This window comes from Argentina silus (assembly GCF_951799395.1).
Source record: "Argentina silus genome assembly, chromosome: 13".
Taxonomy (NCBI): Eukaryota; Metazoa; Chordata; class Actinopteri; order Argentiniformes; family Argentinidae; genus Argentina; species Argentina silus.
The window spans coordinates 13,113,869-13,132,051 of record NC_139667.1 but is presented as its reverse complement, the minus strand read 5'-3'; the positions used below and the strand labels follow the sequence as shown (position 1 = coordinate 13,132,051).

Below are 18,183 nucleotides of genomic sequence, written 5' to 3'. Positions count from 1 at the left end.
TCCCTTCGCTCTACCCTGTTTTTCCCTCTCTCTCGCTCTCCCTCTGCCCCCCTCTCTCTTCCTCTTGCTCTCTCATTCCTCTCCCCCCCCCCCCACACACACACACACACACATACACACACACATACACATACACACACACACACACACAGGGTGAAATGTTGCTCTGTGTACTGGGTGTTGTTAATCAGGAAAGGAGACTGGGGAAATGGGGGGGGGGGGGGGGGGGTCGAGGGGGAGGGGGAGCAGGAGCAGACTGTCCTATTAGGTAAACAACATGTGGGTCGGGAAAACCCCATCCAGCTCAACTACCTCGACTGTAACTGCTGAGAATACTGCAGACGCGTAAAGAAAGAGCGTTGTTTTTGTGTTTGTGTTTTCATCTAAGTGTTTATATTTTCGCTGATATAAATGAAATAATTCGTTTCTGTTCGTTTTCCCCGCACAAATGCCTCTTGAGATAAATGCGTGTCAGAATAACATCGTAACATTCGTATTCTGAAATGCGTATCGAATTGCTCGATGAATATTTAGATGTACTCGTTTGAATTATTTGAATATTTATGCACGGCTGTATTGTTGCTATTCTTGCAGCGCGCAAGCGTGTGTGAAGTATTTCAAATAGAATCGTTAAATTACTCGATTATGGCTTATTTGATTTTGCTGACATAAGCAAAAAAAATAACATTAGTATTGCGACCTACAGAAATGTTCATACACAATCCTGAATGCTATTAATATGTGCAATTGGATATGATATTGATAGATCTTCTTCTTATTAGGTGGTATGATACATCAAATGCCAATATTGTGGAAACCGCGTATTCAGTAATTCGGTGAGAATCCTGCGCGTACAGCTCGCTCTGTGTCCTCAGTCCATTCAGAAGATGAGGAGGGAGTGGTCTGAGCCTGCGCGTTTGGAGAGCAACAAGTGGCATGTCATTTGTTTCAAAGGAACTGCGGAACGTGGTGCTGACGTCACCGCTCCAGCCAGGTGGCATTCCAAACGGAGAGAGCGAGACGTGGAGGCACAATCAACATTCAAAATCAGAACCCAAGTCAGGATGTAAGGCGCGCGCGTAAAGCTAATTTCAGCCCTGCAACCTCACCACAACACAGCTCGTCTCTGGCATCGCAAGAGGAGGAGAGGGAAAGAGGAATTCTTCTTTTGTGTGTTTGGGAAAATTCACGGACTGAAAAAAAAGACAAAAAAAAAAGGAAGAAGAATTGCAAAAACAAGTTATCTGGGAAAAGAAGACCAAGGGGACATTCAACATGTCTTCTGCACAAGTATCTTCGTCTCGGAGACAGTCATGTTACCTCTGCGATTTACCCCGCATGCCGTGGGCTATGATTTGGGATTTTACAGAGGCAGTTTGCAGAGGTTGTGTGAATTACGAAGGCGCGGATCGGATCGAGTTCGTTATCGAGACTGCACGCCACCTCAAACGTGCGCACGGATTCCAAGAGGGGAGATCCCCCGGTCCACCGCCGCCGCCCACCGTCAAAACACAGGCGGCGATATCCGCCAAGGAGACGGTGCAGCTCAACCATGTGGACGGACCGTCAAAACAGCAGCAGCAATCGGGGATGGACCGCTACTCTCTCAGCGCAGACAGACCGCGGTTTGACTATTCAAGTATTGGCGCCCACAGCAGCAGGCTGCCTAACGGACTCAGCGGTCCAAATGGGTTCCCCAAACCGGACGACGGACCCCCAGAACTCAACCGACAGAGTCCGAACTCCCGTCGGAGCCACGGTCTGGTTGCGGTCCCTGGACAGATGAATGTGCCCCCGAACCTTCTCCCCCAGACCATGCTGAATGGCCCCCCGTCGGCGGCAGCCATAGCCCCGCACAGCCTGGCCAGCCGACCCCCTCCCCCGCCCATTGTGGGACCCGCTTTGTCCATGTCCGAGCAGGGCAAACGACCCGGGTCCGTGTCCAGCACCGACCAAGAGAGAGATCTGAAAGAGAAGCAGCGGAACGCAGAGTCATTAGCCGAACTCAGTGAAAGTTTACGGAACAGGGCGGAAGAGTGGACAAACAAACCCAAAATAGTGAGAGATACTCTGGTCACACTCTCTAATAGCTCGCCGTTTGATGTGAGGTTTAAAAAGGATCATTCTCTGGTCGGCAGGGTTTTCGCTTTCGACGCAGTGTCCAAGCCTGGCATGGACTACGAGCTGAAAATATTTATAGAGTATCCAAGTGGATCTGGGAATGTGTTTTCAAGCGCGTCTGGGGTCGCCAAACAGATGTATCAGGACTGCATGAAAGACTTTGGCAGGGGACTCTCCTCGGGCTTTAAATATTTGGAGTATGAGAAAAAGCATGGGTCTGGTGACTGGCGACTGCTGGGCGATTTGCTACCAGAGTCGGTGCGTTTCTTCAAAGAGGGGCTTGGTGCTGAAATGTTGCCACAGCCCTACATCGACGCCAGCTGCCCGCTACTGCCAACCGCGTTGGTCAGCATACCCCGTGCCTTGCCCTCAGCGAGCGGACAGAGGACTGGCGTGCGGAAGCGTAAAGCCTCCCCAGAACCGGACTCCGCGGAGTCGGCGATGAAGCTGTCCGAGGAACAGCAGAGGCAGCAGTGGATGGCCAGCCAGAGCGAGGCGCTAAAACTAACAATGGCATCCGGATCATTCGGTGCCTCTCACGGGGGACCCCCGCCGCTTGGACCTGGCCACTCGGTTCACTCCAGTCGCGGCACACCCCCTGAGTCCGCGCCCCAGAATGGACAGTCTCCAATGGCTGCGCTCATGTCCGTGGCAGACACACTTGGTAACGCGCACTCTCCTAAAGACAACAACTCAGTCCACTCCACCACATCCACCAGACACAACAGCAGCAGCCCGGTGTCCCCCGCCTCCGTGTCCGGGCAGAGGCGTCTGGCTTCCCGCAACGGAGAGCTAAATCTATCCGGGGCGCCCTCCCAATCCAGCGCCCACTCCGCCATGGATCAGGTCCACCCGCAAAACATTCCAGACTCGCCCATGGCAAACAACGGACCTCTGTGTTGCACCATTTGCCACGAACGCTTAGAGGATACACATTTCGTTCAATGTCCGTCCGTTCCCAACCATAAATTCTGCTTCCCATGTTCTCGGGAGAGCATCAAAGCGCAGGGAGCGACCGGTGAGGTGTATTGTCCTAGCGGAGAAAAATGCCCCCTGGTAGGTTCGAACGTGCCTTGGGCGTTCATGCAAGGTGAGATAGCCACGATATTAGCCGGGGACGTGAAGGTAAAAAAGGAGAGAGACCCATAGAAACATGCTTCCCCTCTTAGAAACGTGAATTTAGTCGAATACAGTATATATACATGTGAATATTCCAACTGACAAAAATAGTCGATGTACAGTCCAGAGAAATTGTTTTTTCTCTCATATCCCTGTTTTGAAACAAAGGAACGGTACAGTATGTGATGTCACCTAATTTTCACGAGGGTGTTTTGACGGGTAGTGTTGTCCTGTATTTGGATGGCAGTCAGTGTGGAGTGAGAAAGCACTTAGTAATCACAGCTGCCGAGTGTCCCTCGGATCTCATGCACTTCTCTCATCAAATGGCCAGTTTAATCTCCCAGTGAATATATGTCTGTAAAATGAAACTACACATAGAAACATTTCATAACAGGTAAACTTTTTTTTTTTTCGAAATCGCTGATTTAATCAATTGGGTACGAATCATTTTGGGGACTTTCGTTTATTTGGATTTTCATGTTTTTTAATATGTTTTTGTTTTGTTTATAGCGATATATCTTTTCTTCCTCATTGTGATCTGAAATATTTTACGACGTTGTTATTAATTTCTCTTCCCGTTTGCTTTTGAAGATGCACGGATGCTTAAAGGTAGAGCAAAACGCTGTACATGAACGTAAACTGTTTGTTTATACATTTCTGTAGTGACAGAAGACTTGTAACGTGCCTTGGAGCTGAGTAAATTGTAATAAATTCCATTGATATTAACCCTTTGGTGATCCATCAGTTTCTTCAACACATTAAGCACGTCATCATATCAGGGTCACTGGGGTGTAACCATTACTGACCATGGACCTGGTTCCTTTCTTCCCCTGTCCATCAGTAAAGCCATCATATAAGGCCTATATACAACCATAACACTGAGCAAATATGAATTGGAGGCACGGTTTACGTAATTTGTACAGTCTTGTCTCTCCTCCAAACTAAGTGAGCATCCGCCTGTACCACCACGAGGTAAGGCCTATACACTGCTCAACCCGTTTTAAAACCACAATACTGGACCATTGTGTACAGTATTCACATACCAGTTTGAGGCACGTTTTTTTCTTTATGTAATTTGTGCAGTCTCGTCTCTCCTTCAAACTAAGTGAGCAACCGCCCCCTTCTATTTCCTGGATCCCTACCCAGTCCCTCTAGTCCACCTCAGAGCTAATGGATACTCTGGCGCCGAGACAACAACAACAAACAAAAACAAGCCAATATTCTAATCAACCGCAGAGTGTTCCTGAGACGTCTCATATTAAAAATGCAGTCCAGAACGCATCAGTAATGGACTGCATGTCCGTTCAGGCACGGTTCTGACATATCGAGGGGAGCAGTGGTTCATACTGCATAACTCACTCTAAAGTGTGACCCTCGTTTTCTATATCTGCCAATAGCCTAGGGGGGATCTAGAGACGTCTGCGTCAGTTGCCTCTGTCTGTCTCTACGGCAACATTGTTGTCTCAGATACATTTCTCATAACGGACCGATACATGCCAGCCATTGTATACCAGGAGCGGCATTCCTTAATGGATTCCTTCCTCCGTTCCAATGTTTCCTTTTTGTTCTTGGTTCTAGCTTTGAGTCAGCCCAGCAATAACACCCACTCCTTCGTGCGTAGGGGACCTTTTCAGTATGACCCATATTGTCAACAGCTGTGCAGCTCAGCGAGACAAAGGGAACCGGGGCTCCAACATGTTGGAGTCAAATGTAGCTGTGTTGCTTCACACGCTCATGTGATCAGAACATTCGTTACACCGTGCACCCCCACTGTGATGTGATCGTTAGGTTGATTACAGTTATGGTCAAATACTGCTACTTTCATCCATGCTCACAAGCACTACGATGAGCATGCTTCCACCCGCGCTTACGACGCACGTGTGTCTGCGTGTGTGTGTGTGTGTGTGTGCGCGTGCGCATGTGTGTGTGCGTGTGTGAAAATGCTTGCACATGCTTGGCAGCCCCAAGGGAGGCATTCCTCATTTAGGATACGGCAGCCACAGTCAGTCACATGACCAGCTCCTCGCTCTCCCATTGGTCAGTGGTAACGATGGAGCACAGTTGATGCATGGCATGCCTGTAGCCATGTGTCAAGCTAATACACTCATATCCCTTCATCTGGGTTACTGAGACAAATGGTCACACACACACATACACACACACACACACAAACAGTCTGCGGCAGCATAGCTCCCGCCTGGCACTGTGCCATAGAAAGCCTTAAGCAGGGACTACGAGGTCAGATAACCCCATAAATACCAAGCTGGCGTCTTCCACTCATGATCTCCATGTATAATCATGTGACGATGTATAGTACGTGTCTAGGAAACATGCATGGAACCAGCCTTGAGCAGGTCAGAGGTCAGATAACCCTGTTAACACCACACAGGCCAGACTGGAGCCTGCCGTTCATGAGCTCTGAGGGTGAGACAGAGACTAGGGTTACTAGGTAGGCCAGGGGAGGCTAGTGGAGGTAGAAATTGGAGGACTTGCTCATTGTACGTGGGTTTTGATACCATTCCTCATTCAGTTCCATGCATTACAATCAGCCTGTCCTCCAATTTCTACCTTAACCTAGCCTCACCTCTGTGTGTGTGTGTGTGTGTGTGTGTGTGTGTGTGTGTGTGTGTGTGTGTGTGTGTGTGTGTGTGTGTGTGTGTGTGTGTGTGTGTGTGTGTGTGTGTGTGTGTGTGTGTGTGTGTGTGTGTGTCTCTACTCTATTCTCTTTGTGTGGTGCTAGGGGAGATGGAAGTACATAACTATCGTGACATGGATGGATGTTCCCCTGCTTGCAGATCAGCCGTGAGACACTACTGTGGATTGCTGTGTGAGAGTGTGTTGCACCGTAGAGACTACACACACACACACACACACACACACACACACAGTGCTCAGGGACCCCTGTCTTCCAGGAATGGGCCCACTCCGCCGTAGTTATTTATAGGTCGTCCGTATCCTGGTTACTGCCCCTGTTTCAAAGTAGGGTTCTTATTGCCTTGGGAATAACTACTATGCGGCCAAAATAATTGGTTGAACGCCAGAGGAAGATGGGGTTGTTAGTGTCGGGTTTCAGAAATGTAGTTCACACAAATTGGCTCATCAGTTTAAACTGCAATAGAAAGCTGCTGTCGGAGTATGCGACAACCCCCCCCCCCCCCCACACACACACACACACCCCCAACCTTTTGTCAGACGTGTAATTTAAAAACAGATTTTATTTTCGATGAGGCAGTCTGTATCTATTTGATGATATACCCCACAAAATATTCTGTCTCGCACCGGCATGAAACGAATAATACCCTGCCTCGCAGTCTGACGACGGTGCTTGAATTACTAAAACTTATTTTCCAGGACGAATAGAAGTTACTTGAAAAAGCTTCTTTATCTTTAAAAAAACAAAAACAACACTTTCCTCGTCGATTTAACAGCCTGTATACTGTGTTTCCCACTAGTAGGCTTACAGATAGATCCCGAGGCTTTTGTATTAGGCAGTAAAGTAAACATTTAATGGTGCAATGCAGAGACTGGGGCTGATGGCCCATCCCAGGTGTCGTCTGAGGCAACAAAGCACCTGGCCGGGCGCTCCAGCATGTCTCCATTGTGATGCTAACGCTCGCCATGGTTAAGGTGCCCTTGGATGCCTGTCTCAACACACTCATTTTGGTTTCAGGTTGCAGCGTGCATGCTAAAGAGGCACTCAGACGGTCACACACACACACACACACACACACACACACACACACCCACACACACAGACACCCCCCCACACACACACACACAGGCACGAGCACACACAGACAGGCACTCATACACACAGGCGCGAGCACACACAGGCACACACACAAGCACACACAGGCACACACACACACACACACACACACACACATTCTCTCTCTCAGGGAGGGGTCTCTCACTCTCTCACCTCCCTGTTTAGAATTCACCAGAAGCCTCCCCACCCTCCTCCTGGCTGCTGAAAACGAATGCCTCCGCTCACACGTCTGTCTCTCCGCAGATTCAATGGAACAGCCTATTCTCTCTGTCTCATCTAGACCATCTCAATAACAAGAGTGGCAATACGAGGTGGGATGATGTTTAGAATAGCAAACATTGTATCTTCATGTGAATTGGAAGCCACAGCCACAGTAAACAGAGGGCTTGAATGAGTTGCCTGGTGAATGTTGGTTGGTAATTGAGTGTTGTGTTGCTGCTGCTGCTTCCTCTTGGGCCGGGCTGAAAGAGATTCCTCTCTCAGTGAGATTACCCTGGATACATAAAGGATGAATGACATGCAGAATATGAAAATATGAGCAGCATTAGCCTTGATGGCTGGCTGTGTCTGTGAGAGGAGGAGGGGAGAGGGGGAGGAGATGGAGAGATGGAATGAGAGGAGAGATGGAATGAGAGGAGAGGAGATGGAGAAGTGGGGGAGGAGATGGGGAGAAGAAAGAGGAGAGGAGAGGGGGAGGGGGAGATGGAGGAGACAGGAAAGTGCGTGCCGTGTCATGGGAGTGGTGGGTGCAGGCGGGCAAGCGGTGGCTTCGGCGGTTGGACCACGGGGGGGCCGGAGTAGCGGGGGGCCGGAGAGGCTGTCACACGAGCAGGACCTCTCTTCCGCTCGGCCTCCCCTCTAGGCATGCAATGGAGCAGAACCCCCACCCCCATCGCCTGATCTTCCAACCCCACCCTCTCCCATTTTCAGCCCCTTCCACCCTTCATACTTAAAAACACATTTTTTTTAGAAATCATAGTTGCTGTTTCAGTCATTTGCTAATATACATTAGAGACTGGTGAGGAGGTGTGAATTAGAATCAGGACCCGGTGGATCCCGTAGTAGAGACCGAAAACCTTCATCTCCTCCCCGTCTCAACCAGCCCGGTCTGGAGAGGAGACGGCCAACAGACTGTTATTCAGCTCAGCTCACATTCTCAAATCACTGCAGTCTGTTTTCCTCATGTTGGCCAGGGAAGCCACAGCCTCCCTCCCCCCTCCCTCCCTCTGTCTCCCTCCCTCCCTCCGCCTCCCCCCCTCCCCCTCCCCTGCCTCCCCTGTCAGGAGAACTTTCCAGCAGATAAAAATACAGCCTTCCCTTCCCAAAGGTTACTCTGCAATGCCGCCGCGCGCCACGCTGTTGCCATGGGTTACCAGCCTCCGTTCAAAACATCATTTATTCAGGAATGTGCGGACACACAAAAGGAGAGGGGGGAGTTGTCGGCACGGCAGCAGCTCGGGGGTTAACCCTGCATGCGCTGGAACGGACGGTGTTTCCTCCGTACAGAGATTGTCTTTTTCTTTCGGGGGGTGGGGGTGAGGGTGGGGGGGGGGGGGGGGGGGGTGGGTGGGGGGCTTGTCCTTCGATGCAGTACTTGTTTGGTCTCTGCAGTGAATGTGATCTTGACGATGGTTTGTAACCTTGCATTTGATGAGGTGTTATTTTCATGCGCTTTAAATGGCATGGAGCTAACGAAGGCATGTGTGTACGCATTTCCATATTCAGCCCGTCTTATCAAGGGGAATATAATAGAACATACGTTGCGCAGAAAACATCAATGCAGCCCAGATTCGCTTTGCTTCCAAAAACAGGTAAATACTTTCAGAACAGTGTTATGTATAATTCATCAGGAGCAGGTTTGTCGGGGGTCGGAGTGGGAGGAGGCGTGTGTTTGTGTGTGTGAGGAAAGGGTTATTCCCATTTAGTGTTCTCTCTCTCTCTCTCTCTCTCTCTCTCTCTCTCTCCCCGACCAAGAGACCGCGTCTCAAAACCCAGCCATTTATAGACGGTGATGTCAGCACTATCTCTCACAGCCTCGGGCCCTCCTGCCACATAATGTATGCAATCTGAAACATTCCTCCTCTCTTTCTCTCTCCCTCCCCCCCCCCCCCTCTCTCTCCCCCTCTCTGACGAATAAGCTTCTCGGAGCTGCAGGCGTGTGCCTCCCTCCTGCAGAAACAACGCCGCAGAGAAGAATTGATTTTCTTCCTCTTTCTTTCCCACCCCTTTCTCTTTCTCTCCCGCTTCTTTTCTAAGAAAGGAAATGAAAGCAGGGAAGATGGAGTGAGCTCTTATTGTGATTCGGTGTCGACGCTGTGTTTTCAATCACTTTTTGCTAGTCGTTTATTTTGTGATAAGTCAATGTGGATTTTGGGGGGGTTTTGCGTTGAGATATTCCGCCTCACTCAAAACACTTCACCTGAAGATGTTATGTACTGTATGTACTGTTCCAAATCTTGTTCTCACAAGCATTATTTTTACGACTTGGAATATTTCTCTCTATATTTTATATATATTGTTACTGTATGTCTTTTTAAATATTCTACTCTATTCTAGTCTAGTCTATTCTATTATATTGTATTGTAGTTTAGTCTATTCTATTCTGGTCTATTCTACTCAATGCCAGAGTAAGGCGTGTTTTCGCCCTACATGCCTCTGTGCCTCTACAAAGGTCTGGCTCTGATAAACCTCGACTTACTTCTGCCCTCCAGGTTTCCGTTATGCCTAGGATTCTACAATTCTAATTTGCATTCCGAGGCCATCCCCCCGGACAACCAGCCTTTCTGAAGTTTCCCGCCAAAATCAAGGGGGGGGGGGTCAGAGGGCACACATAAAGGGACGTTGTCATAGGAGACCTGAACACTGACAACAATATGGCAGCAGCCTTCTCCCCCCTGCTGTTGACATGGCCCTGCGGTTGAGGGCTTTGATCTGCAAGGCTCCTCGCCCAGTTAGTCCTTCCGGTCAAACACAATCACCAGTGGTCAGCCTAGTGACTATTGTTCACAATAGTGCGTTGATTAGATTCGATCACAGCTATCTAGCATTTAATTGTCATATCACAATCCTTTATTCTAACCTATGTATGGGTGTCACTGTCCTCTAGAGGGACTGAACATCAGAGCATTTCTTCATCATGGTTTTGTGAGATTTTGGTAATTTTCCGCTAGTATTACGTCCACATTGTAAGCAGCGAAGTGAGGAAGGGGTGTGCAGCCTGTGGTCTCGTCTGTGCAGTCCCGGTGAGGAAGGGGTTAACCTCGGTGGTCTCGTCTGTGCAGTCCCGGTGAGGAAGGGGTTAACCTCGGTGGTCTCGTCTGTGCAGTCCCGGTGAGGAAGGGGTTAACCTCGGTAGTCTGGTCTGTGCAGCGTGGCAAGGAAGGGGTTAACCTCTGTGCAGCCCCAGTGAGGAAGGGGTTAAGGTACAGGCAGCCGTGGCTCTGGCACGGAGGCAGGCAAACTGGGAGACATGGAGCTCTTTCACTCTCTGTTCTCCTGCCTTGTTTACATCAGACTGGCAGCCATCTTAGAGTGCCACAGGCCAAAGGCCCAGGCTCAGGTTTCTGTCGGCAACTCGCTCCAGGAGAAGTCAATACAGGAGCAGTGTATCACCACCATTCTCTCCTGTCTGGGAACAGACTCATTCTATACTCATTTGATACCATTCCTCATTCCATTCCATGCATTACTATGAGCCTGACCTCCCATTTCTACCTCCACCAGCCTCCCCTGCTGGGCTCCCTATGCAATTTGTCTCTTCGCTGGCATGCACCATTTCTCTCCTAGTTTATATGTAGATACGATGCTTTTTTGCATAATTCGCTCTTTCCATTGGCTATATTTCTTTCAAGTCTCTAATTTAATGCTCCTTTTGAATTGACATTTCCACTGTTGAAACTGTTTCCTGTATTTGAATATATAGCCCAACTTTGGTCTCTCACCGTGTGTGTGTGTGTGTGTGTGTGTGTGTGTGTGTGTGTGTGTGTGTGTGTGTGTGTGTGTGTGTCTGTGTCTGTCTCAGACCATTATCATCTGTTCCTTTCACAACAGCTGAGAGGAGGAAACTAACAGCTTCTCTAAGTCTGGTCTCAAGCATGGCTGCATTACCATATCTAAGGGCAGGGACCGTAATGACATTCTGTTGACATTTGGGATTCTCTCTGAGGATGGGGAAACACACACACACACACACACACACACACACACACACACACTCAGACAAACAAACAAACAGACACACACACACACACACACACACACACACACACACACACACACACACACCCTCCCCGGTTTCCCCCTCTCACTGTTTGCTGTGAGTCATCCATGGATGGTTCCCTGTGAAAACACCCCTCTGAGATAAACAACAACCCCCAACACACACACACTCCACTACACAACAACAACCCCAGTCCCCTCCGTAGCAACAACAAACACACGCACACGCACACACACACACACACAGCCTTTGATTAAATTTTCTGTTTAATTTGGCATTTTTGGAATAGTCCTGAGAATTGTTTACTGCAGTGGTTCTTGGAAGCAAAATGTAGCTATAATTCAACACTTTGAGGTGCGACTGTGAGACCCATTTCCCAGCCCGAGCAGCATAGTCGCAGTATTGTCAAGAGTGTTCTGCTGTATCTGCTGTATTTTGAACAGACAATTAGAGTGAGATGAAGGATGGGCATTGTATGAGATAATAGCTGTAGCATGCTGGGACCTTTCAAAGCACAGTAGCCGCTACACCTTCATTTCACCAGTGATGATGTCTTCATAAACTTCAGGATGCAAATAGAATCCCCCCCCCTCCCCCACCACACACACACACACACACACACACACAAACACACCCATCTGCAGTCACCTCCCTCGTCACCTGTGTGTTTGTGATTGTGTGTGTATGTGTGTGTGTGTGTGTGTGTGTGTGTGTGTGTGTGTGTTGTTCCCTCCGCCTCCACCAGGCCCATCTGTTGAGTGTGAATGGGTCTGTGATGGGGGCTAATTAAGAGGTGCTAGCTGTCTCTCTCTACTGTCAACACGTGTCACACTTCCTCTCAAACATCATCACTCGGCCGGGAAGTCTTTGAAAAGGGAAAGTTTCAACGATCCCTGAGACCCCCAGTCATCAACTAGTGAACGCAACTGTTTGAACGAGCCGATTGAAGCCATTGAGTATATTTAGGAGATACTAGACATAGCCTCGGCCGAGTATAAACACACCAACAGTAACTGCCTCACTGTTATTTCATTGAAGCCATCTTCTGTTTTGTGTTTATCAAAAGCAGAGTGTCGGCGAAGAGACATTTGGAAGCACTTGGGACGGTAAGAGGACCCAAGGCAACGAGTTTCCATTGTGGTTGTAGTTTTGGTGCGTCAGGTTTCAGGCCCCCCAACATCTCATACGTGCTATAGGACAGGGGAGGCTGGGGGAGGCAGAAATCGGAGGACGGGCTCATTGTAACGCATGGAACGGAATGAGGAATGGTATCAAAAATGGCTGTTTGATACCGTTGCTCATTCGTTCCATGCATCACAATGAGTCCCTGCTGTAGGAGAACACCGTAACATCCTCTCTCCGTCGGATAAGGTCTGCAGCTCGAGGAAGCCTGCCTGAAAGCTTCTTATCGTCGGCTGGTTTGACTAAATGCTCAGGATGCAGGAGCAGTGGAGGATGAGGGAGATGCGTCCACACCATCCTCCACTCAGGGATAGGCATCAGCCTCGCAGAACGCTGGGGAGGCTCTCAGATCATAGACAGCCGCGTTATTACACATACATGCTGCCACAGTATCAGGGGAAGCTGGTGGAGGTAGAAATCGGAGGACGGGGGACTCATCGTAATGGATGGAATGGAATGAGGAACGGTACAGTCTCAAACACGCATGCATTATAATGAGCCTGATTTCTACCTCCACCAGCCTCCCCCCTTTTCTCCCCCCATCTCCGCCCTGTCTCCCCTCTCAGTGCCACAACCAGTGAGTCTCAATTCTCGTTCCAGCAACAATATCGCCCCGTCTCCCTCCTGTCTTCACCCTTTTCTCCACTGTCTCCTCGGTGCCACGACCATATGGCCTTCTGTCCACTTTAGAAGGACCTGGAGGCTTCAGGCAGCCAGCCTCACAGCAGACACAGACACACTCCTCTAGCCTGTACAGTGCAGCTTAGCTGGAGCCATGGCGGAGATGAGCTGGATTTGAGTTTCTAGTGAGGGAACTGTCACTCTCCTGATGGGGACTGTGCGTGCGTGCGTGCGTGCGTGTGCGCGCGTGTGTGTATGCGCGAGTGTGTGCTGCTCTACAGATATATTCGGAGTGAGGCTCTGGAGAACTACACCATCATTTCATGCATGATTTGCACTATTTTGAACATGATTCTGGAATACACAGTGTATAATTAGATGGGAGTCGTAGGCTATTATTTCCAGTGTTTATGAGTGAGGAGAGTGCCTGTTGACATTTATTGTGTACAATGTTTGGCCGTTGGAAACTGGTCATTACAGTGTATTTGGCTAGAAGTTTGATTATGATTGTAGTGGAGATTCTTATTCAAGTGTTGAAGTGTGTCGAATCAGGCCCTACGTGTCCTGATTGACCTCATTAATGGAGGCTACGGCTTGGTAACTCAGGGGAGCTGCCTCGCCATCCCAGAATAGGATACAAGACTGGTTACCCACGGCAACCACCGCCCCTCTCCCTCTCGCTCTCGCTCGCTCTCTCTGTCTCTCTCTCTGTCTCTCTCTATCTCTGTCTCTCTCTCTCTCTGTCTCTCTCTATCTCTGTCTCTCTCTATCTCTGTCTGTCTGTCTCTCTGTCTCTATCTCTCTGTCTCTCTCTATCTCTGTCTCTCTCTCTCTGTGTCTCTCTCTATCTCTGTCTCTCTCTATCTCTGTCTATCTCTGTCTCTCTCTATCTCTGTCTCTCTCTATCTCTGTCTGTCTCTCTCTCTGTCTGTCTGTCTCTCTGTCTCTATCTCTCTGTCTCTCTCTATCTCTGTCTCTCTCTCTCTCTGTCTCTCTCTATCTCTGTCTGTCTCTCTCTCTGTCTCTATCTCTCTGTCTCTCTCTCTCTCTGTCTCTATCTCTCTGTCTCTCTCTATCTCTGTCTGTCTCTCTCTCTGTCTCTCTGTCTCTATCTCTCGGTCTCTCTCTCTCTCTCTCCCTCTGTCATGAACTGTTGCACAGTAACCTGGGCCGATGCCACAAGAAAAGATTCCTGTTACCATGGTGACGGAACCATTGGGTGACGCTGATTGGATGTCATCTGTTTTTGTGTCTGTGTCTGTGTGTGCGTGTGTGTGCGTGCGCGTGTGTGCCTGCCTGCTTCCGTCCCTTCAGTACTCCAAAAAGCCCTGTATTTTTAACAGTTTTCTCCCAGCAGAATAGATTTGAATGACAAGGTGAATTATACACTCTGTGCACAGCGTGCGCCGCCATCATTCAAGGTCGTTTAGAACCTGATTACCACAGCAGCAACAGATTACTATGGGCTGTTGGTGACACTGAGATGCATTCAGCATTCTGACTATGAAAAACGAACAGTTTGTTTGTGCTGCAGTGGGAAGAGAGTGGATAGATTGTATTATATTTGACGATATGGTATTTCTGCTGCACACTTTGTAATTAATTCAAAATGATCCGTCATTCCTCCAATCTAGTTTATCAACTGTCAGTCGTTGAGGAGATATTCATGTTTTTCAGCTATTTCCCACTTATATAAAAAAAACACCAGAGACATTTGTCTGGTTAGTTTCAGATCTTTAGAGTCATTCTCGTCTAAAAGGCTGCCAGCGCGCTGAGTGTCTTACACTGGCAGTAATGGTGAGTTATTACAGCAGCTTGCCCATGCGGAGGACACCTCGGTGTATGTATCCATACTGCCAGGAGGACTCCTAGTGGCCGTTCTGGAGTAGTGCATTCAGCCAGCCAACGGCAGTGTGGTAGAGTCTCTGCTGCAGCCTCCTGCTCTGTCTGTCTGTCTGCCTCTCTGCCTCCTACACACTATGATTCATGGACAGGTCTGTTCCCACCAGTCTCCTCTCCTCTCCTCTCTCCTCTCTTCTCTTGTCATCCTCTCTTCTCCTCTCCTCTCCTCTCCTGTATCATCTCCCCCCCTCCCTTCTCTCCTGTCCTCTCCTGTCTTCCTCTCTTCTCTTTTCATCCTCTCATCTCCTCTCCTCCCCTCCCTCCTCTCTACCACCCGCACTTCCAGGCAGTGTTCTCTTTACCTGGAGAAAGCTCCTCTCCCAGGCTGATCTCATTCTGAGGTGTCCCTCATTGAACTCTCAAGTTTCCATCTTTCTTTCTCTTTCCCTCTCTCTCGCTGTCTATCTCTCTCTCTCTCTCTCTCTCTCTCTCTCTCTCTCTCTCTCTCTTCTTCTCTCTTGTCGTCTGTATTCTCTCCAACTCTAGCTCTGGTAATGACAGCCCACAGTGAAGAGGACACCAGGTGAGGCTGGTGGAGGTAGAAATCGGAGGGCAGGCTCATTTGTAATGCATGGAATAGAATGAGGAATGGTATCAAACACGTGTGACCATAGAATACTGATGGGTAGCTTGAGTGTTAAGCGTCTCAAACCCAACCCGGGTGGGGCCGGTGGAGGTACATATTATTGTTCCACTCTGTTTACGTTGAAGAGGAACATTGACATCAAAACATTCCACACGCCAAGCCCTCCTCCTCCTCCCTCAGCCTAGGTCACATTCAACAGTCAGGTCACTGTGGTTCAGCCTAGGTCACATTCAACAGTCAGGTCACTGTGGTTCAGCCTAGGTCACATTAAACAGTCAGGTCACTGTGGTTCAGCCTAGGTCACATTAAACAGTCAGGTCACTGTGGTTCAGCCTAGGTCACATTCAACAGTCAGGTCACTGTGGTTCAGCCTAGGTCACATTAAACAGCCAGGTCACTGTGGTTCAGCCTAGGTTACATTAAACAGTCAGGTCACTGTGGTTCAGCCTAGGTCACATTAAACAGCCAGGTCACTGTGGTTCAGCCTAGGTTACATTAAACAGTCAGGTCACTGTGGTTCAGCCTAGGTCACATTCAACAGTCAGGTCACTGTGGTTCAGCCTAGGTTACATTCAACAGTCAGGTCACTGTGGTTCAGCCTAGGTCATATTAAACAGTCAGGTCACTGTGGTTCAGCCTAGGTCACATTAAACAGTCAGGTCACTGTGGTTCAGCCTAGGTCACATTCAACAGTCAGGTCACTGTGGTTCAGCCTAGGTCACATTAAACAGTCAGGTCACTGTGGTTCAGCCTAGGTCGCATTAAACAGTCAGGTCACTGTGGTTCAGCCTAGGTCACATTAAACAGTCAGGTCACTGTGGCTAATTCCGGCCCCGCCCTGCACATAGAGTGGACCTGGTTAGGAGAGCTCTTCGGTTACTCAGGCTGAGGGACACTCAGACACGGCTCTCCAAAGTTGTGGTACTAGGATGGATGGATGGAGGGTGTGTGTGTGTGTGTGTGTGTGCGCGTGTGCGTGCGTGCGTGCGTGCGTATATCCTTTTTGCCCCAAGTTCCCAGAAGCATTTGGCGATTGCGCGTGTTTGTCTTGTATACAGTTAGGCCCTGGAGCTTAGGCTTAGGTATTAATGCCAGATAAGAATGATGAAAGAAAAGATGTGAATTGCACAACAAATGTACATTCCTGGATTTTTTTTTCTGCTTACCCAACCCGCCGCCACCCACCTGCCCTTCATCCACACATCCAGTGTTTCAGGACCCTAAAACTGGCGGCCTCGCGGAGACTGCGGCTTATGAGTCAACCTGCGCATCACTTGTGTTTGTATTTGTGTGTGCGTGCGTGCGTGGGAGAGCAAAATAAGACTTACGTCATTCTCTCTGCTGGTCCTCTGCCTTTTTAGTGTTTTAGTTGTTAGATGTTTTGAAAAGAGAGAACATCAGCATGGATGTCCTGTTTGCTGCTGGTGCGCTCTCTGTGTCTCGTTTCCGGTCTGCTACCCCCACACCCAACCCCCCCCCATCCCTCTCCTCTCCTCTCCTCTCCTCTCCTATCTCCCCTTAGTCAATGGGAGGGCGTAGGGATGGTGGGGGGGGTGAAGTGAGGAGGGGAACGGAGGGGGGTGCAGCCAATGTCATCTCCATCTGACGAGCAGGGATGACACGGGCAGAAATAGCCCCCTGCTTCCTCATTTAGCCTCGCCATCCCCCAGTCCCCCAGTCCCCACCCTGTCAAACCCACTAGGCTTTTTACCAGCCTCAGCCAATAGCAGCCGGCCCTGTTGCTAGGTAATGGCTCCCTGGCCTCGCCATCAAGCTATGCTAATACGCGGTACCATCCCCTCGGTGAGGAGACGCCTCGTACATAGAGGATGAGATGGTTGTCTCTGAGAGAGAGAGAGAGAGAGAGAGAGAGAGAGATGGTTGTCTCTGAGAGAGAGAGAGAGAGAGAGAGAGAGAGAGAGAGATGAGATGGTTGTCTCTGAGAGAGAGAGAGAGAGAGAGAGAGAGAGAGATGAGATGGTTGTCTCTGAGAGAGAGAGAGAGAGAGAGGGAGAGATGAGAGAGAGAGAGAGAGAGAGAGATGAGAGCGATAGGAGAGGAGAGAGGGAGAGAGAGAAAAGGAGGAGAGAGTGAGATAGGAGGACAGGAGAGAGCGACATGTCGGATTGGAGAAAAACAAGGAGAGACAGACAGACAGACAGAGTGAAAATGGAATCACGGAGGCTAGAAAGAGATGTTCCCTGGAGGTTCACAGTGAGACTCCCCCAAATTAGTCATCACCTCTCAACGGCTGGGTGTATGTTATCAGCCAGAGCTATAAAGACAAACGTGTTGCTGTGTGTGTTGCTGTGTGTGTTGCTGTGTGTGTTGCTGTGTGTGTTGCTGTGTGTGTGTGTGTGTGTGTGAGAGAGTGATGTGGAGCAACATTAGAGTGTTTTCCATTGAGCAGATGATGTATTATAGAGTGTCCCTCTGCAGCATTCAGACGAGTGTTTCTCTGCTGGGAGGTGTGATATAACTCTACCCTGCCCTGCCGCTCCCAGGCCCAGACAGGCTGTTACAATACTGGCATTCACACACAGGCCTCTCTCTCACTAGATCAACCTGCCCCATCATCTCGCCCTCCATCCATCTCTCCCTCCATCTCTCTCTCCCTCCCTCTCTCTGCCTCCTTTCCTCCCTCTCTCGCTCCCTGCTTGCCTC

General features: G+C 49.4%; 2 protein-coding genes across 2 annotated transcripts in view; both read left to right on the top strand.

The window, feature by feature from the left end:
* Window positions 1-18,183, top strand: part of kiaa0586 (KIAA0586 ortholog) — a 98,347-nt gene that overhangs the window by 10,890 nt on the left and 69,274 nt on the right. The gene's annotated exons all lie outside the window — the stretch shown is intronic.
* Window positions 918-3,956, top strand: irf2bpl (interferon regulatory factor 2 binding protein-like). Its single transcript, XM_083682903.1, has one exon. The coding sequence runs from the start codon at window positions 1,276-1,278 to the stop codon at window positions 3,268-3,270; it is 1,995 nt and encodes a 664-aa protein (XP_083539029.1). The 5' UTR covers window positions 918-1,275; the 3' UTR covers window positions 3,271-3,956.